The sequence below is a fragment of the Oncorhynchus clarkii genome, chromosome 1 (genome assembly GCF_045791955.1).
Source record: "Oncorhynchus clarkii lewisi isolate Uvic-CL-2024 chromosome 1, UVic_Ocla_1.0, whole genome shotgun sequence".
Lineage (NCBI taxonomy): Eukaryota > Metazoa > Chordata > Actinopteri > Salmoniformes > Salmonidae > Oncorhynchus > Oncorhynchus clarkii.
The window spans coordinates 49,883,578-49,906,403 of record NC_092147.1 but is presented as its reverse complement, the minus strand read 5'-3'; the positions used below and the strand labels follow the sequence as shown (position 1 = coordinate 49,906,403).

General features: G+C 42.2%; 1 protein-coding gene across 9 annotated transcripts in view; it reads right to left on the bottom strand.

The window, feature by feature from the left end:
• Positions 1-998: 998 nt before the first annotated feature.
• Positions 999-22,826, bottom strand: part of LOC139408421 (anoctamin-1-like) — a 67,345-nt gene continuing 45,517 nt past the window's right edge. For all 9 annotated transcript variants that reach the window (XM_071152352.1, XM_071152286.1, XM_071152333.1 and 6 more), the window contains 8 exons: positions 22,712-22,769; positions 22,053-22,153; positions 21,396-21,538; positions 13,698-13,850; positions 10,650-10,702; positions 3,742-3,926; positions 3,427-3,532; positions 999-2,532 (listed from right to left, as the gene is read on the bottom strand). In XM_071152352.1, coding sequence (XP_071008453.1) covers positions 2,284-2,532; positions 3,427-3,532; positions 3,742-3,926; positions 10,650-10,702; positions 13,698-13,850; positions 21,396-21,538; positions 22,053-22,153; positions 22,712-22,769 — 1,048 coding nt within the window. In that variant the 3' untranslated portion in view covers positions 999-2,283. The remainder of the gene's footprint in view (positions 2,533-3,426; positions 3,533-3,741; positions 3,927-10,649; positions 10,703-13,697; positions 13,851-21,395; positions 21,539-22,052; positions 22,154-22,711; positions 22,770-22,826) is intronic.

Here is a 22,826-nt window from a genome sequence, read left to right as displayed (position 1 = left end):
CTGTTATTGTGAAGTGGAAATGTCTAGGAGCAACTCTCCAAACTGCCTCTGGAAGCAACGTTAGCACAATAACTGTTCATCGCTTCATGAAATGGGTTTCCATGGCCGAACACAAGCCTAAGAGCACTATGCACAATGCCAAGTGTTGGCTGGAGTGGTGTAAAGCTTGCCGCCAATGGACTCTGGAGCAGTGGAAAAGCGTTCTTTGGAGTGACGAATCACGCATCACCATCTGGCAGTCGGACGGATGAATCTGGGTTTGGCAGATGCCAGGAGAATGCTAATGCATAATGCCAACTGTAGAGTGTGGTGAAGGAGGAATAATGGTCTGGGCTGCTTTTCATGGTTCGGGCTAGGCCCCTTAATTCCGGTGAAGGGAAATCTTAACACTTCAACATACAATGACATTCTAGACAATTCTTTGCTTCCAACTTTGTGGCAACAGTTTGGGGAAGGCTCTTTCCTGTTTCAGAATGCACAAAGCGAGGTCCATACAGAAATGGTTTGTCGAGATCAGTGTGGAAGAATTTGACTAGTCTGCACAGAGCCCTGACCTCAACCGCATCGAACACTTTTGGGATGAATGGGTATGCTGACTGCAAGCCAGGCCTAATCACCCAACATCAGTGCCCGATTTGACTAATCTCTTGTGGCGGAATGGAAGTAAGTCCCTGCAGCAATGTTCCAACATCTAGTGAAAAGCCTTCCCAGAATAGTGGAAGCTGTTATAGCAGCAAAGGGGGGACCAACTCCATATTAAAGCCCTTGACTTTGGAATGAGATGTTCGATTAGCAGGTGTCCACATACTTTTGGCTGTGTTGTGTATTTGAACGTTGAATGTCGAATAAAAAAAACTGTTTAAACAAACTAGGTTCAACGAGATTCTATTGCATACTCTATTTTTAAATTCTAAGTTACTGCAAAGGCCACAATCCTTTTTGGAATACATTTCTCTCCCAAGCCTAAGAACATGACAGCACTCAATAGCCATACCACATTGTTGTATACATTCAATTTAATGCATTATTTATTCAACATCACATCAAAATGATTTACAACATAGTCAGTATCAATACAGTAAAATATGCTGCTATGAAATTACTCTCATTTTGTATGAAGACATTAGTTTGACATATAAAAGGATCAAAGTGTCCTTGTCTTCTGAAGAAAGGCAAGTAAAGAATGAGAAATATTATATTTCTTAGTATATCCAGTAGACAGAAGTAAGTGTAAACAATATACAATTTTAAGTACAACTGAAAGGTTTCATTATTATTGCTCCACATGTAAGAGAATATCCTGATTGGCTTTGAAGCGTAGAAGTCACATAGTATAATGTATGTCTTGTGGCAGAGAAAGGTTTGCCTGAACTGTACATGTTACAACAGGGGTATATTCTTACAACACTGCTAAGTCGTATATATTCTGAACTAAAGTGATTCAACGTATTTTACTATGTTTAGCAGCATTCTAGTCATCATACATTGCTATTTTACTTGTATACTGTAACGCAATAAAATACTCTACTAACAGCTTTTGCTATATGATAGCATGGGAGCCCACAACCAGGTGATGTATCAACCATGCTCAACTGTGTGCTTGGTAGCTAAAAACATTTGAGATCTTTGAATCAAAGACATACAAAAACCTGTCACCCATTTAAGATGATATCCTTTGCTCTACACACATACATTTCAAGATATCCAAGTTAGTTTTTTTTAGAGTTAAAAATACAAATAAAAAAAAATCTAGGTAAAGAAAATAATTGTTCATTAATGTTGTGTAGCAAATGAATACAAAGTTTAGCGTTTATGAGAGTGGTTATTCGCACGGTTGCACCATGGATATGGTTGAGTCGTAAGAGTAAAAGGATTATGTATAATCTACATCCTGTTTATAAAGAGGCAAACATCGAAATACCTCGGATGCCAGATATGCTGTAACGTAAAGCACGTAAAGAACATTTTAAACAAACATTTTCTCTCTTCTCTGGCTGCTCTGAATATGGTATGGTCCGCCACATTTAAGATCATCCCTCAAAACCATGACCCCACTGGCTGGCAGTTTGTTATCTGGTTGGCAGTTAGCTAGTTAGTTATTCACTGAATGGTTTGACAGGAAGGCATTGTGCACAGGGACTGTTTCTGTTTCTCGTAGTTCGGCCTCCGACAACGTCTTGAAGGGAACACTTCTCCCTTTCTACGGAATGTCTGGACATGGATAAAGACACAGAGAGTAGTAACCCTTGGCTTAGCTAGCAAGGCTACACCTTATAGGAGCTGCTAGAAGTTGTTGGCGTGCGTGTGACTGTGTGTGTGTGGGATGGAGCGCGAGCGGGCTATAGGAGCGTGGTTGTTGCGCCCCTTGCCGTCACAAGGAGTCATGCTGTCTATGAACTGCATCTTGCCCTGCTCCTCCTTCATGAACAGCTCCACCATCAGGATCTTCTCCTTGTGGATCTGAAGGCTGATGTCTTTAGGGATGTCTGGGATCAACCAGTCCACGATGTCACTCATCAGCATCACCACGTTCTACAGGGAGGGAAGAGAGGTATAAACTTTTCAAATATCTTTTGCCTAAAGAATATTCACTTTCTTTTCCCATATAATTGTAAATGTGTTAGCTAACATATTTTCTATTGACGCACTAATGACATCAATATAGAACATCCATATTTGGTCAGTCCACTAAGTCACTCATCAGCATCACCACACTCTACAGGAAGTGGAGAGACAGCATGTCATTGGTCAACCAGCAGGAAACAGGAAGTATACCAGGGTTCCCCAACTGGTGGCCTGTGGGTGTGGTTTTATTTGTCCCCCCATGTTTTTGAGCAAAAACTTGTTCAAAAAGAAAGACTGTAAATAAATAAAAGACTGTAAAAACACCAGGAAATCATCTCCAAGAGATTTTAATTCGGGAAATATGTTCTCAGGTATTCCCACGCATAATAGAGAAACACATGCGATCATATACAAATGTAAGCAAGATGCGAAATTATGTTTAAGTCTAATATATCTGTTAGGCCATCTTGCGGTCAGTTTACAGTCTACAAATGATTTGTAATTATGTTCCGGCCCCCCAACCATCCACTCAAGAAAATAAAATCGACCTGCGGCTGAGTCTAGTTTATGATCCCTGCTGTATACTAATCTCACAAAGCAAAATGAGTGTGTCTTTGAATACCTCATATACATACACTGTAGCTGTAAAATCTGGCACTAAGTGTACACTTCCATCAACTGCATTCTTTCTTTTTTCATGTTATATTTAGACAGTTCAGATGGAGTAAGATGAAGAGGGGAGACGCAGTGGGAAGGGAGGGTGGAAACAGGGATCGAACTCCAGTCTCCGGTGGGGAGGCATATAGAAGTGCTTGCAGACAAGTGTGTTACCAACTACAAAGAGACTTCTCCTCCACTCACCTGAAAGACTATGACGAAGGCCAGTCGGGCGGCCAGGACCGCCCAGAACTCTTTAGAGACCACATAGGGCGTGTTGGACCATGGAGGCTCCCTGTAGTCCTTATACCTAGAGTCAAGAGTCAACTGATCACAAAGACTAAAGCAGATAGCAAAAGTCTGTGGAACAGACGACACCGCAACAACTATTTATTTTTTACGCATGACAAAAACTGGTAACACTTTATTTTACGGTACAGAAAATGAAGACATTACATGGTCATTACACTGTAATTACAAAAATCTAAGTTATTGACCCAGTGCTGTGCGTTATCTCACCTACACATCTCCACCTGGTAACCCAGATGATGAGGATCCATAGGTTCTTTACCATCCTGGAAGTCTGAGACGTTAAAATAGGACATGGTGTGGTTGACAAAGCCGTGCATGGAGCCATCTGGGCTGTACATGTACTGGTAGACTAGCCTCGGGATGAAGTCTGACGTGAAGGAGATCACAAACGCCTGGCGAGAGACCGACAGTGATCAATGAGAAAGCACCTGAAGACATAAGTAAGAATGTAACAAATGTGAACCGTCTCAAGAAACTAGGCGCATGTCACACGTCGCTTCTTCACATTTGACCGTTTACATTTTTTAAAATTCATATATGCCGGCTGTGGCAAGCTACTCACCGTCAAACCACCATGCCTACTCTCTCTCACATTGTGACTGAAGGCTGAATGATGTTCAATGAGCTGCTGGTAGAGCCAATGGTTTCTTCTTCAGAAAACCATTGAACATAACCAAAAAATTACCGCAAATGAGCAGACGTATTTGTTTATTCCATGTACAGTACCAGTCAAAAGTTTGGACACACCTACTCAGGTGTATTTCTTTATTTTGACTATTTTCTATGTTGTAGAAAAGTAGTGAAGACATCAAAACTATGAAATAACACATATGGAATCATGTCGTAACCAAAAAAACTGTTAAACAAATCCAAATATATTTTATATTTGAGATTCTTCAAAGTAGCCACCCTTTGAGCCAATCAGTTGTGTTGTGACAAGGTAGGGATGGTATGCAGAAGATAGCCCTATTTGGTAAAAGACCAGGTCCATATTATGGCAAGAACAGCTCAAATAAGCAAAGAGAAACGACAGTCCATCATTACTTTAGGACATGAAGGTCAGTCAATCCGGAAAACTTCAAGAACTTTGAAAGATTCTTCAAGGGCAGTCGCAAAACCCATCCAGCGCTATGATGAAACTGGCTCTTATGAGGACCGCCACAGGAAAGGAAGACCCAGAGTTACCTCTGCTGCAAAGGATAAGTTCATTAGAGTTAAGAAATTGCATCCCAAATAAATTCACATCTCAACATCAACTTTTCAGAGGAGACTGCATGAATCAGGCCTTCATGGTCGAATTTCTGCAAAGAAAGCACTACTAAAGGACAACAATAAGAAGAAAGTACTTGCTTGGGCCAAGAAACACGAGCTCTGGACAGACAAAGTAGGTGACGCAGAGTAGGTGAACGGATGACCTCCACATGTGTGGTTCTTTGACCAAGAAGGAGAGTGATGGCCTCCACAATCACCCGATCCCAAACCAATTGAGATGGTTTGGGATGAGTTGGACCGCAGAGTGAAGGAAAAGCAGCCAACAGGTGCTCAGCATATGTGGGAACTATTTCCAAACTGCATCAGATGACCTGGCCTCCACAATCACCCGATCCCAAACCAATTGAGATGGTTTGGGATGAGTTGGACCGCAGAGTGAAGGAAAAGCAGCCAACAGGTGCTCAGCATATGTGGGAACTACTTCCAAACTGTTGGAAAAGCATTCTAGGTGTGTCACGTTGGTATAAATGGGTCGGGAGACAGGCGCAGGAATGCATAATAGGGGTTTTTATTTCCAAAATTAAAGCGTGCCGTGTAAAGGCATGGGGGCGAAGACCAAACAAACACGTATACAAAACACAGGGTAGAAACCAAAACAAAAGAGCGAGGAGTACCTCGAGTAAATACACATTCGCACAATGATTTTCAAACGGGACGAGAACCGCAATCATCTGCATAATATACGTGGCACGAAAGCCAAAACAACATAGCACAGGTACTCACACAAACCAACAGACATTGTAACAATAATCGGCAGGACAATGATGAACAAAGGGCACACTTATACAATTACTAATCAATAGGGGCCAGGTGTGTGTAATGAAAGTTCCGGAGGGATCCGTGACAAGGTGAAACTGGTTGAGAGAATGTCAAGAGTGTGCAAAGCTGTCATCAACGCAAAGGGTGGCTACTTTGAAAAATCTAAAATCTAAAATATATTTGGATTTATTTAACACTTTCTTTGGTTACAAAATGATTCCATGTGTGTTATTTCATAGTTATGATGTCTTCACTATTATTCTCCAAAGTAGAACATAGCAAGAGTAAAGAAAAACCTTTGAATGAGTAGGTGTGTCCAAACGTTTCACTTGTACTGTATATAATATTTGCGCGTTATCTGTGGAGTAAAGACTGACACAAATGTTTCTGTTAAAGGCAAATATCGGCAGATAATATCGGCCAGCGGCTTTATCGGTTGGGCTCTAGTAATGCTCTATTGGTTGAATATAGGGGTCAACTTCAGCAAAAGGAGCGCTGTCTTCAGTGTGCTTTATACCATCTACAAAAATCGAATCACATTTTATTGGTCACATACACATATTTAGCAGATGTTATTGTGGGTGTAGCGAAATGCTTGTGTTCCTAGCACCAACAGTGCAGAATTCACAACAATACACACAAATCTAAAAGTATATGAATGGAATTAAGAAATATATAAATATTAGGAGTCGGCGTGGAATTGACTAAAATACAGTAGACTAGAATACCATAATACAGTATATACATATGAAATTAGTAAAGCAGTATGAAACCACTATTACAGTGACTAGTGTTCCATTATTAAAGTGACCAGTGATTCCATGTCTATGTATATTAGGCAGCAGCCTCTAAGGTGCAGGGTGGAGTAACCTAGTGATTGCTATTTAACATTCTGATGGCCTTGAGATAAACTCAGCAAAAAAAGAAAAGTCCCTTTTTCAGGACCCTGTCTTTCAAAGATAATTCGTAAAAATCCAAATAACTTCACATATCTTCATTGTAAAGGGTTTAAACACTGTTTCCCATGCTTGTTCAATTAACCATTAACAATCAATGAACATACACCTGTGGAACGGACATTAAGACACTAACAGCTTACAGACGGTAGGCAATTAAGGTCACAGTTATGAAAACTTAGGACACTAAAGAGACCTTTCTACTGACTCTGAAAAACACCAAAAGAAAGATGCCCAGGGTCCCGGCTCATCTGCGTGAACGTACATTAGGCATGCGGCAAGGAGGCATGAGGACTGCAGATGTGGCCAGGGCAATAAATTGCAATGACCATACTGTGAGACGCCTAAGGCAGCGCTACAGGGAGACAGGATGGACAACACATGTAACAACACATGCACAGGATCGGAACATTGGAACATCACATCTGCGGGACAGGTGCAGGATGGCAACAACAACTGCCCGAGTTACACCAGGAACGCACAATCCCTCCATCAGTGCTCAGACTGTTCGCAATAGGCTGAGAGAGGCTGGACTGAGGGCTTGTAGACCTGTTGTAAGGCAGGTCCTCACCAGACATCACCAGCAACAACGTCGCCTATGGGCACAAACCCATTGTCGTTGGACCAGACAGGACTGGCAAAAAGTGCTCTTCACTGATGAGTCGCGGTTTTGTCTGACAAGGGGTGATGGTCGGATTCACGTTTATCATCGAATGAATGAGCGTTACAATGAGGCCTGTACTCTGGAGCAGGATCGATTTGGAGGTGGAGGGTCCGTCATGGTCTGGGGCGGTGTGTCACAGCATCATCGGACTGAGCTTCTTCTTCCTGCAGGCTCATCCTGACATGACCCTCCAGCATGGCAATGCCACCAGCCATATTGCTCGTTCTGTGCATGATTTCCAGCAAAACAGTGTCATGACGTTGGCCTGGGGGTTGGTTTATGACAGTCATAAATACCTCTTCCCCCCTTTTTCCTCAATCTACCCTACTAAGGTTACATTTGCAAAACCCCTTGGTTAACATAGAGATTCTGGGAACGTCAGAATGTGGGGAGGGGGGGGGGATTAACTATATTCTGGTAATCTGAACAATTGAACATATGCAGTGGTACTTAATGAATATGATGTCAGTTCGGGTGTCATCTGAGACATTCTCATCAATGATAAGATTACATAAACTCTACAGTGGAAAGTCTATACATCAGAGTTATCAGATTCACATGGAATTGTTGTTCAATTTAAATGTTTGAATTTGAAATTATTTGTGATGGGATGAAATGTGATTTTAGTTTCTAAAATGTGAGATTTGGATTTTCATAAGATAGGGATGCTCAATCAGTGGCCCTCCCCTAGGCTATAAAACTATAAAACTTTTCAAACACATCCTCCTCTTCCTTCCTATATAAGCTCTTGACTACAACATAACTTTCTTTTCCGCGGATGTGAGGATGACAATCCCATGTCAGAATGGTTCAGATAAAACTACAAGCCAACATCAGCATGAGCTTTGGTTGCGAATGGTATGGACTTTGAACTCTTATTCACGACAGAAGTGATACCTCCTAGCTGTTGAGTTAGCGACCGCAGCTGCAAATGCAGGTTAGGAAGGAACAGACAGAGTATCCCATCTACCACACAACGGCGTTCTACCACACAACAACGTTACTACAACTTATTCAAGTGACCACCAGAGACATTCTTCAAAGGACAGAGGACTCGGTTTGGCAACACGGTCTTCCATCTACCACCAACCTACTGAAGCGCAGCTCAGAGTAAATATTTATTGCATTTTCCTTTTCTAAATGGGCGGTAATTTAGAATGCATAAGATACTGTATTTACGATAGTATAGCTTCTCCTTTTGTCCCCCAGTCTTCCGCTCTTTCACTCAAACCCCGCCCCTTTTCCTTTGTGTAACAAGCTGTCATATCTGTTCCGCCCGCTAGGGACGTTTCCTATGAATTAAAGAATTATCCCGGTATAATTAATTCTTTGTATATGTTATTCTGTGTGATTAGTTAGGTATTTAGTAAATAAATAATTAAACCCAATTTTGTATTGCTGATTCAGCTTGTTGGCCAGGATTCTTGCAGATAACCAACAATTTACAACTTTCAGAATTTGAGACTGAAGTAAGATGACGATTAATGTTGACTGCTATTGATGTAAAATATTGCTAAATCTTAAAGAGTTTATTCGGAAGATAACAGCTCTATAAATATTATTTTGTGGTGCCCAACTCTCTAGTTAATTACATTTACCTGATTAGCTCAATCAGGTGATATTAATTACGGAGAAAGTATTTTATAGAATAGCATATCATGGCAATTAATCCGGCATAGCCAAAGACAAGAGAACAGGAATGTCAGTGTTCTGCCATGGCCAGCGAAGACCCCGATCTCAATCCCATTGAGCACGTCTGGGACCTGTTGGATCGGAGGGTGAGGGCTAGGGCCATTCCCCCCAGAAATGTCCGGGAATTTTCAGGTGCCTCGGTGGAAGAGTGGGGTAACAGCTCACAGCAAGAACTGGAAAATCTGGTGCAGTCCATGAGGAGGAGATGCACTGCAGTACTTAATGCAGCTGGTGGCCACAACAGATACTGACTATTACTTTTGATTTTGACCCCCCCTTTGTTCAGGGACACATTATTCCATTTATGTTAGTCATGTCTGTGGAACTTGTTCAGTTTATGTCTCAGTTGTTGAATCTTGTTAATTAAGTTCTTACAAATATTTACACATGTTAAGTTTGCTGAAAATAAACAAAGTTGACAGTGAGAGGACGTTTATTTTTTTGCTGAGTTTAGAAGCTGTTTTTCAGTCTCTTGGTCCCAGTTTTGTTGCACCTGTACTGACCTCGCCTTCTGGATGATAGCAGGGTGAACAGGCCCTGGCTCGGGTGATTGATGTTCTTGATTATCTTTTTGGTCTCCTGTGACGTAGGGTGCTGTAGGTGTCCTGGATGGCAGGCAGTGTGCCACGGTGATGCGTTGGGCAGACTGCACCATCCACTGGAGAGCCCTGCTGTTGCGGGTGGTGCAGTTGCCGTACCAGGCGGTGGGTGATACAGCCCGACAGGATGCTCTCAATCATGCATCTGTAGAAGTTTGTGAGGGTCTTAGGGGCCAAATGGAATTTCTTCAGTCTTCTGAGGTTGAAGATGCACTGTCGCGCCTTCTTCACCACACTGTCTCTGTGTTTGTGGAGCATTTCAGATAGTCAGTGATGTGTATGCCGAGAAACTTGAAGCTTTCCACCTTCATTGCGGTCCCGTCAATGTGGATAAGGGCGTGCTCCTTCTGCTTTTCACCTGAAGTCCATAATAGACTCCGCCAGGGCCCTCGCCTCCTCCCAGTAGGCAAAAAAACAAATACTGCAAAGTTGATAAGGCGCTAGAAGCAGAGCTGCCATATCTGTCAGTGCCATCTTGCTGTTTCATCTGCAACTCTCTGCCTGCCAGCACATAGGGTGACTGACTGTTAACAGAAATGTTAGCCCTAACCCTAACCTGTGAAGCTGGCCAGTACCCACGCGATATTTGGTTCTGGGTTCCGCGATTGTCAGCACATAAACCTGCAGTGAATCCAAGGCCTTAAAGTAAAAACACATTGACATCCTGTACTGTTGAAAACCTTATCAGTAAGAGAATGGAGGTGATGAAATCCCTCCCTCCCTTCCATCTTGATTGAATGTCATAAATAACCCAGATCTGGATCTCAACTCACCATTGCCATGACGATTGTGATCCCTTTGGAAGTGAAGTGTGAGCCCGGTGTCGGATTTATAACCAAGCTAGCTCTCTTTCTGACCAAGTATGGTCTTCTCTGCACAGAGGGGCAGGCATTTAAAAGCCGTATTATGAGCTTTTACAAGTAACCCCCCAAAAGTGGGGGTAAATTCCCAGTAAATGTTGTGTGGATCAGGGCTGAGCTTCAATGAAATATGTTCTAGTTTTAAGTGCAGACTTGTTATTGTTGAGGGGGTTGGGGAATGGATAAGATGGAATAAAAAACAGTACCTTTGGCAGAACATTCAAAACAATCAAAACAGTATATGTTAGTCAGATTTCTTTTACATTTTTATCATTTGGTCACTGTTATGTTTTGCTGGGATTACATGACTTACGTTTATGATGACGGCCACTTTAGCCACACCTCGGAGAAGGTTGTACCATATACCTAGAATAAGAGAAGCAGAATCACATGAGAGTTAGAACTCTTGATGGTAATTGACATTACAATCTTATAACAAATATATTTGTTAATTAAGGCGATTACAATCACACAGAGTTCCATTCATTGGGTTCCATTCCTCAACAATCATTCTCTTTGGGTACATCTTAAATATGAATAGCCCCATTTTGGATGGATTTTCGTTATAATTTAATTGTTTTATCAAGGAATATCAAGGTAATTTGCTTATAAATGGCTTCACGGCAGTTCTGTCTAAAAGCCCAGCTTCCCTACTTCAAAACACTTGGCCTTGAAAGACTATGGGGTATCGGTTTACATATCCACAGCCATTAGAGGCTCGGGAGTCCCGCCTTATTGGTCATTTGCTGATTGGACGGTCTGTCAATTTGTGACGAAATGGTACGTTACAGGTACAGCGATAGGAAACAGTCACATCTACTGCAGCGATAGGAAACAGTTCTATGACAAACACACATCAATTTATATTGAATAAAAAATGTTAAAAAAACGAACACAATTGCAAGATACAAAACCACTTTGTCTTCATCACAAAAGGACAAATCAACTCATTCACAGGGCTAGAGACAGCAATGATTAAGAGCAGTGCACCACAAAATAAGTCAGATGTTCCCTTACCGCTAACTAAATACAAAATTATTACAGTATTAAGGCAGCTGAAATCTTACATCATGTCAACTTCATAGTTGACCGTGAGTATATGTATATTATATGTAGATGAAATGTTTCAAGCCCTTTTCCCCCATGTTTCATGAGTAGGTTGATCATAGCATACAAAATTTGCCTACCGCCCTGACAGATCCACGTACGATGCAATCGCCATTGGCACTGCACACTGCCCTCACCTACCTGGACAAAAGGAACGCATATGTGAGGATGCTGTTCATCATCTACAGCTCGGCCTTCAATACCAAAGTGGCCTCTAAGCTCACCACAAACGGCAACTGGGTCCAGGACTTTCTGATGGGCCGCCCCCTGGGTGGTGAAGGTAGCCAATATTACCTCCTCGACACTGATTATGAACATGATGGCCCAACAACAGTGCGTCCTCAGTTCCATCCTGTACACCCTGTATACCCACAACTGCGTGTCCTCGCACAATTTGCTGATGACACTATAGTAGTAGGCCCAAATACCAACAATAACGAGACGGCCTACAGGGAGGAGGTAGGCACTCTGACGGCGTGGTGCCAGGCAAACAACCTCTCCCTCAACGTCAGGAAGACAAAGGAGCTGATTGTGGACTTCAGGAGGAACCAGGCTGGGCACACCCCCATCCACATCAATAGAGTCGCCGTAGAGACGGTCTGAAATGGTCAAACCACATGGACACAGTGGTGAAAAAGGCACGACAGCGACTTTTCAACCTCAGGAAGATGAAACAAATATGGCCTGCCCCTCGGAGACAGGCCAATTTTCTTTCAGCTTCCTGAGGTTGAAAAGTCGCTGTCGTGCCTTCTTCACCACGGTGTCCATGTGGTTTGACCATTTCAGCTCCTCGGACATGAGTATGCCGAGAACCTTTACATTTTTGACTGTCTCCACAGCGAGAGCAGAGCACCAGAGCACCATCGAGAGCGTACTGTCGGTTTGAATCACAGCCTGGTACTGCAACTCCACTGCCGCGGACCCCAAGGAGATACAGAGGGTTGTACGCTCAGCAAAACGTACCTTTCGGAGCACACTGCCTGCCCACCAGGACACCTACAACACCAGGTGTATCAGGAAGCCCAAGAAGACCATCAGGGACCCCAGCCACCTGAGCCATGGCCTGTTCTCCCCATTTCCATCAATCAGATGCGGGCAGTAGAGTAGCATCATGGCAAAAACTGTAAGACTGGCTAATAGCTTCTACCCCCAGACCATCAGGCTGCTGAATAGCCACCACTAGTCAGCTACAGTACCTACTCCCCTCCCCCCCCCCCGGACATTTACCCCTGCACCCTCCCCAATGGACATTTATCCTTGCCACAGTTGTTAATATGTATATATTATAACTTGTATTTTTAATGATGATCTATTTTTATTATATTTCTATTGTTTTATTTAACATTGTCCTGCATTGTTGGCGCTAGGAGCGCAATCATTTCACTGCACCCTGTAATTACAACTGTGACCCTGTATATGTCACTCTGTAATCAAATAAAAACAATTGTCAAATGAAATCAGCAGTGTACTATTTACTATAGCGGTGCATACCAGTGCAAAAAAGGGCATATAAATCATTGATAAATAATAAATACAATTAAAAAAAGCAAAGAATCTGAGCCTTATGCTTTAAGCGGTTAGAAAGCTATGTTTTATATGGTCATCCACTTAACATTGACACTCCAGAGCGTCAAGTTTGTGACGATGTGCTATACATCCGTCATTCATTCATTCCTATGATAATTGATCTGAAGAAGCTATTCATTTCCTTTCTTTCTGTGCGCCCAAATGTTTGGATATACTGGTCAAGTTATCAGGTTCTTAGCTAGCTAGCTAGTTAATGAGGTACCATACATGACTGAAAAATGTGTAAAACAAATGGTTAAGATTCCCGCAAATAGTTTTAGAACAGCCCCCAACATGGTTTAAAATTACATTTGGGCTCGAAAGAAGAAGTTTTCGCTGTAGTAATGCTGCAAGCATGACGCTAAAAAAACTGCGCTTGTGAAACAACAGTACTGCGAAGCCTTATAATTCCAACCATTATTATTTAAAAATTATAATGCCAAATTCAAACTACAGGTCGCAGAGCAAAATATCGCACGCCAAATTGGTCGCACTTTTAAAGCCCTGGGTCACATGGTAAGGAAAAACTCAAGGGACCGAAGAATCCCAAAGACAACAAGTGTTTTTTTTCCCTTCTTTGTAAATCACTTGTATTGGAGTGACTTCAATATTATGTTTAAGGAATCAATATAGGAGTGTAATAAAAAAACGAACCTGTGTGCAGACAGAGTTTGAACAGTAAACCCACCAATGTCTTTTGCCCTCGCAGCGACCGGCCTCCTGAGCTCAGCCACAAACTTCTTGGCATCCAGGCGTATCTCGATGATGTTGTTGAGCAGGGCGAACAGTGGGGCCAGCGGAAACGACGCCACGAACAAGGTCACAAACCCAAACTGGATTACTGCAAGGACACAGATATGCATCGCCTTCATAAAGTATTCACACTCCTTGACTTTCTCCACATTCTGTTGTGTTACAGCCTGAATTTAAAATGGATTCAATTGAGATTTTGTGTCACTGGCCGACACACAATAACCTATAATGTTAAAGTGGAATTATGTTTTTAGACATTTTTACAAATAGATCAGAAATGAAAAGCTGAAAGCTGTTTTGAGTCATTAAGTATTCAACCACTTTGTTATGGAAAGCCCAAACAAGTTGAGGAGTAAATATGTTCTTAATAAATCACATAATAAGTTACAAAGACTCACTCCATGTGCAATATTAGTGTTTTAACATCATTTTTGAATGACTGCCTCATATCTCTGTACACCACACACGCAATTATCTGTAAGGCCCCCAGCCGAGCAGTGAACTTCAAACACAGATTCAACCACAAAGACCAGGGAGATTTTCCCAATAGCTTGCAAAGAATGGCACCCATTGGTAGATGGGTAAAGAAAAAGCAGACATGGTATATCCCTTTGAGCATGGTGAAGTTACTAATTATACTTTGGATGGTGTATCAATACACCCAGTCACAACAAAGATGTTACAAAGATGCAACTCTGTTGCCGCAGAGGAAGGAAACTGCTCAGCAATTTCACCATGAGGCCAATGGTGACTTTAAAACAGTTACTGAGTTTAATGGCTGTGATAGGAGAAAACTGAGGATGTATCAACAGCATTTTAGTTACTCCACAATACTAACCTAATTGACAGCATCAAAAGAAGGAAACCTGTATAGAATACAAATCTTCCAAAACATGCATCCTGTTTCCAACAAGGCAATAAATTAAAACTGCAAAAAATGTGGGAAAGAAATTAACTTCATGACCTGAATTACAAAGCCTTGTGTTTGGAGCAAATCCAAAACACCACATCACTGACAACCACTCTTCATATTTTGAAGTATGATGGTGGCTGCATCATGTTATGGGTATGCTTGTCATCAGCAAGGATTAGGGAGTTTTTTATTTAATTTAAATAAATGGAATAGAGCTAAGAAAAGGCCAAATCCTAAAGGAAACCCTGGTTCAGTCTGCTTTCCAACAGAGACTTAGAGACAAATTCACCTTTTAAAGCACAACACACTGGAGTTGCTTACAGTACCACGATGACATTGAATGTTCCTGAGTGGCCTAGTTATAATTTTGACTTAAATTGGCATGATCAACAACCAATTTGACAGAGCTTGAAGAATTTGTCAAATAACAATGTGAAAATATTGTAGAATCCAGATGCAAAGCTCTTGGAATCCCAGAACGTCTCACAGCTGTAATCGCTGCCAAAGGTTTTCAATACATTTTCTAACATTTCTAAAAACATGTTTTTTTTACTTTGTCATTATGGGGTATTGTGTGTAGAGGTGTGTATGGTGGAGAAAACAAGACATTTAATACATGTTGAATTCAGGCTGTAACACAAGACATGTGGAATAAGTCAAGGGGTGTGAACACTTTCTGAAGGCACTGTAGAGAGACGTCCTATGAATACAGGCCCTGATCACTCGACAAGACTAAACAAATCAATCAAAAGAGATTCTCTGAACCTCACATCACACTGCAGCTAGCACTGAAACATGCTCATGTTAAAGGTTTCTTCCCTCATCACATGTAGGATAACAAGAAACACTTGAATGACCCTTGTAAAAGTATAAATAAACTAATTAAGAACATTTGTTACGTAGTAACAACTTTGACCTTTAGGTAATTCAAAGCAACATCATCCTCCTAAGTGGTTAACTTATTGAAGCAGCTGAAGATAATTATGGGAGTGGACCAGACCAGAGAGAACAGAACAGGGAGACTCTTCATGGGTCTTGCAGAGAGAGGAGACATAGGGAGGGGGCAGGCAGGGAGAGGATATTGTGAGGGAAGGGGCATGGACATTCGAGGGGGAGGAGAAAGTGAGGGGCAGGGAGAGGCAGGGACAAGTCAGGGATGAGGGAGGGGCAGTTACCATGGAGAAGAGACAGTGAGAGGATGGAAAAGGGATGGGGGCAAGAGGGAGCACGCAGGGACCTGGGAGGGGGCAGACAAGGACGCAGGCCAGAGGAAAGCTGATCAGACCAGAGACCCGGGCTGTAATCTCTACTGACATGGAGCTAACGCATGACCAAGCCCAGAATGCCACTCTCTCATAACCCCAGTACTACTCCTGTACCCCTAGTACTCTGTAATGTCACACCACAACCTCAGTAGTACCCCTAGTACTCTGTAATGTCACACCACAACCTCAGTAGTACCCCTAGTACTCTGTAATGTCACACCACAACCTCAGTAGTACCCCTAGTACTCTGTAATGTCACACCACAACCTCAGTAGTACCCCTAGTACTCTGTAATGTCACACCACAACCTCAGTAGTACCCCTAGTACTCTGTAATGTCACACCACAACCTCAGTAGTACCCCTAGTACTCTGTAATGTCACACCACAACCTCAGTAGTACCCCTAGTACTCTTTGATCCACACAGCAAGGGTACATTGAAAAACACTTCAGACAGGTTTTGCATTCAATCATGCAGGGCCTTTTGCTAATTGTAGTGTTTTCACTGTTAAATGTTCTCTCTCTCTCTCTCTCTCTCTAGCCACACACACACACACACACACACACACACACACACACACACACACACACACACACACACACACACACACACACACACACACACACACACACACACACACACACACACACACACACACACACACACACACACACACACACACACACACACACACACACACACACACAGTTCTCAGTTGAGTTTGAGAAGCAGGTGCTCTTCAAAAGCCATGCTAGGGGAAATCGAACACCACAAGGTGCAGCATTTTGTGACATTTTGACAACTCTTATAATAAATGTGTGGAACTTGGGTGTGCCTGGCGAAGGCTTGGACTAATAGACCGATGCCTGCAGGTTAGGAACATTGGATAAGAACATTCCTCTTACAATCCCTTAATACCTATAATGTGGGAGCGTGAAATATATGCGATGCCATGAAAATGAAGTTAAGTCTTGAACTCTCTGAGAATAGACCTACTCACCGGGCATTAACTGAGAGTCACTGCGTCTTCTGAGAGGGACCTAAGTTAAAAAGCCCTGGAACTGGGGTCTCCTGTTGTTTAAGACATTCTCAAGAGTACAGAGAGCAGACAGAGAACAAACAATGTATGTCTTCAGAGCTGTCTCAACAGTCCTCTTAGATTGCAAATATATACGATAATCTGAGAGATACAGATGTAGGATCTTCATTTGAACCAGTTTGCTACAGCAGAAAAATAATCAACAGGAAATGTTAATTATTATGTAGACATTTTTCTGTGAAGGGAAAATCAAGTCTGAAATTTCTAAATGGAAATTACAAACTTCAGAAGCCTTTTTAAAACCTCAAATACACGACACATTTTACATTTCCTGCAACGCAGAAAAGTTCTCCTGCTACAGGGTTATCAAAATAAGATCCTACATCTGTAGATCTTGAAAGAGAGAGAGAGATGGAGTATCGATACAGTTGAGAGAGAGAGAGCGAGAGATAGATAGAAAGATGGAGCAATCGAGACACTTGAGAAAGAGAGAGAAGAAGACAGGCAAAGCAAGATGAGGGCCACAGGACCAGGGCGATGTTGACTAAACTACGGGACAGAAGAGGTGTGTGCCAACAGGAGGATCTGCATAAAACACTGCTGTCTGTCGTTGAGGAGAAGGCCCAGGGTGTAGGTTTGGTACAGAGTAAGGAAGTAATTCATTCAATTAGTTATGTGCTTGGCTTAGGAGCAATTCAATTATAAAACGGTAATGAGTTTCCAGGATGAATAAAAACAATATTCGTCTAACTCCCACACGAAGAGGAAGTATGTTTCTTTTAAATACTGTATCTTGCTGCTCCAGATATTCTTGTTTCACTCAATGAACATGAGCATCAAGTGCATTCGGAAAGTATTGAAAACACTTGACTTTTTCCACATTTTGTTACATTATAGCCTTATTCTATTTTTTTTTTTTACTAAATTATCCTCCACAATCCTTCACACAATCCTTCACACAATACCCCATAATGACAAAGCAAACCAGGTTTTTAGACATTTTTGCAAATGTATTAAAAATCAAAACCAGAAATACCTTATTTACATAAGTATTCAGACCCTTTGCTATGAGACTCGAAATTGAGCTCAGGTGCATCCTGTTTCCATTGATCATCCTTGAGATGTTTCTACAACTTGATTGGAGTCCACCTGTGGTAAATTCAATTGATTGGACATGATTTGGAAATGCACACACCTGTCTATATAAGGTCCCACAGTTGACAGTGCATGTCAGAGCAAAAACCAAGGAATTGTTCGTAGAGCTCTGAGATAGGATTGTGTGGAGGGAACAGATCTGGGGAAGGAAACCAAAAAAAGTCTGCAGCATTGAAGGTCCCCAAGAACACAGCGGCCTCCCTCATTCATAAAAGGAAGAACTTTGGAACCACCAAGATTCTTCCTAGAGCTGGCTGACTAGCTAAATTGAGCAATCTGGGCATAAAGGTCCTTGGTCGGCCTCCTGGGTGGCACAGTGGTCTAGGGCGCTGCATCGCAGTGCTAGCTGTGCCACCAGAGACTCTGGGTTCGAGCCCAGGCTCTGTCACGGCCGGCCCATGGGGTGACGCACAATTGGCCTAGGATTAGGGAGGGTTTGGCCGGTAGGGATATCCTTGTCTCATCGCGCACTAGCGACTCCTGTGGCAGGCCGGGCGCAGTGCACACTAACCAGGTCGCCAGGTGCACAGTGACACATTGGTGCGTCAGGGAGGTGACCAAGAACCCAATGGTCACTCTGACAGAGCTCTAGAGCTCCTCTGTGGAGATGGGACAACGACCCAAGTCTCTGAATGTCCTTGAGGGGCCCAACCAGAGCCTGGACTTGAACCTGATTGAACATCTCTGGAGAGACCTGAAAATAGCTGTGCAGCAACGCTCCCCATCTAACCTGACAAAGCTTGAGAGGATCTGAAGAGAAGAATGAGAGAAATTCACCAAATATAGGTGTGCCAAGCTTGTAGTGTCATACCCAAGAAGACTCACTGCCAAATATGCTTCAACAAAGTACTGAGCAAAGGGTCTGAATACTTTTTTTAAAATGATAAATTAGCAAACATTTCTAACAACTGTTTTTGCTTTGTTATTATGGGGTATTGTGTGTAGATTGATGAGGGGAAAAAACTATTTAATCCATTTTAGAGCAAGGCCGTGACCTAACAACATTTTGAAAAAGTCAAGGGGTCTGAATACTTTCCGAAGGCACTGTACAAGTGACTCTACACACACGCACACACACTCACATACAACCATCATATACGCTGCTGCTACTCTCTTTATCATATATCCTGATGCCTAGTCATCTTACCCAATATACATATACATTGACCTCTATCACTCCAGTATGCCTCCAGCATCTCTGTACTGCAAATATGGTACTGGAACTTACTAACCCTGTATTTTGTATGCTTACTTACTTTCTTGTGTGTTTTTGTTTTACTTTATGTAATTTTTTGTATTACATTGTTATAGATTTCTGCATTTTTAGGTTTAGTACTTAAAAGAAAGACATTTCACTGCACATTAAAAACTTGAATCTTGAACATTGCTTTTTTTGAGTACTTTAAATTACTCTAAAATGTCCATACTTACAGTGCAGGAAAAATTATGTCTTAAATAATCGATATTCTACTCAATCAATGTTACTTTACAATAGCAGTAAACACAAATACAGAATTTGAATAATAAAAAACTTAAGATCCTATCCCCAAATCTTTTTTTCCCCCATACAGCCTTTGCAACACATTATCCAATACCCTGTTAAATATTTAAGTCATAAATATCTTCTACTAGCTCATCAAAAGACATGGGCTCTAATTACCTAGCTGAGGAAAAAGGCCTGTGGGTCTCTCATCTATTAATTGTGTCTATCTTTGACATTTGCTAAAGCCAGCCACCTGAGGTTTCATCAGCATTCAAGTCAATACAAAATAAAAGCCATCTCCATCTAATTCTTGAATCAATCTATTCACATCTGCCGGTTTGAAGCTGGAGCCAAACTCAGTACAGTGAGACTAAAAAGCTTTGCTTATTTGATGCAATTAATTTACCATCGTTTCTAAACCAACATGAAGGCCTATCAGAATTCTCTCACGACGGGCTACATCTAAAGATCTCCATAACAACAAAAACAAGGATATTTGTTTTATTCATCACAGGGTCTCACTGGTCCTCTGGCCAACAGAAATAAACCCTGAGTTTACTCAGTAGAGACCCCAGTCCTCACAGTTTCCACAACTTTTACTGTGCCACTTCCTGTTGACATGACAGTGTTCCAGGCCGAATACACTGCAGTCACACTGCACGCATCAACCAATGGCTGTGTGGCACGTCATCGACTGCTTAGTCGGGCACCTCGGTCATCAGATTGCTAGATCATATGATGTGGTTCAGCTGATTTGTTAAACACCTATCCAGGTGCTATGTCATCCGTCATGCGACTGCAAAATAGTCTACCTAGAATGCTACCATTCTACTGACCTTGAAAGGGACCTTCTTCCACCTGCTGTGACACTTGTTTTTGAACGAAGGTGCCAACTAACCAGCTTGTGGATTGTGCTACCAGTGGTCCTTCACATGTTATCACCTTTTCAGGATAACATGTATTAAAGCATTACAGTGATATTGTCCTACACTCTTGGAAAAAAGGGTGCTATCCAGAACATGAAAGGGTTCTCTGGCTGTCCCCTTAGGATAACCATCTGAAGAACCCTTTTTGGTTCCAGGTAGAACCCTATTGGGTTCTACGTAGAACCCTTTCCCCAGTGAGTTCTACCTGGAACCAAAAACAGTTCTTTGGGGACAACCCAAAAAAAATATTTTCTCTAAGAGTAGTATGTGATCAAAAATAAAATTCAACATGGGAATGGAACCTTCTTCAAAGTACAGTACAGCTATTTCGGACCAAAGCCCACTTGAATTGCCATAGCAGAGGTGTGTATAGTGTGAAATATCTGCCATACTAAAAACATGTCACAGTCACAGTGCAGCAGCAGAATGGGTTTGGTTACCTCACACCTAGAGGTCAGGCAACAGTTCCCTCACAACTCAATTGGAACATAAAGGAGAATCAGAAATGCTGTTGTTACCTTGCTTTCAAACCAAGGTGCATGAAAAATTGAGAAAACAAGCAGAGAAAGAAGAGGATTTTTAAATAAACTGGACAATGTAGACAAGACATGCATATCCAGATTACGATTTGCATGGCATTGAATGTAACTAAAGGCAACATTCTATATTCAAAACAAATAATTGAGAATAGGGTCTGTCTGACTGATTGGCCTTGCTACCGAAGGTCTCACAGGGAGCTCTGGCAGTGTCAGAGGGTTCAACAAACGCACACATAAACACGCGCACTCACGCTCGCAAGCACGCACACTCGTATGCACGTCCACACACACGCGCACACAAAGAGAGACTCACTCATCTCCATGTACTCTGGAGTGAGGCCTGCGAAGGGCTCTAGGAAGTGGTCCGTCTCATAGCGCTGTAACTTCTTCTCCCTCTCCTCTTCCTGGAAGGACCTTCTCTTAGACTTGATGTACCTGATCAACTTCTTCAGCTTCCTGCACACAAAGGATCACAATCATAAGACGCCATACAGCATATAGGGCAGTTACAGACAGGGACACAGTCACAGACAGGGACACAGTCGCAGACAGGGACACAGTCGCAGACAGGGACACAGTCGCAGACAGGGACACAGTCGCAGACAGGGACACAGTCGCAGACAGGGACACAGTCGCAGACAGGGACACAGTCGCAGACAGGGACACAGTCGCAGACAGGGACACAGTCGCAGACAGGGACACAGTTACAGACAGGGACACAGTTACAGTCAGAGCCAAAGGCAGGCAGTGGCACAGGAACATAGTCACAGTGGAGGGACAGGGACAGGAACACAGTCATGATTTGGGATCAAATCAGCATAGAAAAGTACTTATGGGCCTGGCATTTGCATCCTTGATATTTATTTATATAATGTATTTAACCTTTGTTTAACTAGGCAAGTCAGATATGCAGACTTTGTTTTGTGGTGTGTGTGACGAGGCTGGAGTGTGCGCTTGTGTGCGTACTCACGGGATGCCGATTTCAAATAAATTGTTCTGAATGAGTTGCTTTCCCAACATGGTGATACTGAGCTGAATACACAACTCCATCAGACATCCTCCATGAGCACACTGCAGAGAAGAAAAAAAACACTAGTTAAACACTTCTGTACTGTAACACACTTCCATTACAGAAAGACTAACATGATAAAAGACAAGTACTAAGGACGGGATTCGAACAAACCCAGATTTACGACTTCCTCACAGCAAAAGGCAATTTCCCTGACATTCAAAGAGGTCGAAGTTCACTGTAAACGCTGCGTATCGGCTCAAGAGAGACACTCGTAGCCGTTTATCTATGTTTGATTGAATCCCAGCCTAACACTGTTCTTAGCGTTTTGATTGACAGCTTCAAGAGAGCAGCACTTGAATTCTACAGATTTATTTTGAACATGTGAACTCCTAATTTATGTTCCTAGGTTAACTAACCGTGTTTAATTCGTAGCCATCTGCTCTTAATGACATTAGACTTCACTATGCAATATGATAACACGTATGCAAATTAAATATACCTGTATAACATAGCAAATAATGCGATAAATCTTTAATAAAACTCTCTAAAATTACTGTTCATGATGCAGAGTTCTCTCAGAGACTGAGAGGAGGGTTTATAGTGAAAAAGTGTTTCACCTCTTCCATGCGGTACGACTCAAACACATACAGATAACTTCCAGGTCGTCCAACAAGCCTGTATGAGGAGACATGAGGAAGGAAGTCGGGAGAGGCAACACTGAGAGAAACTCTA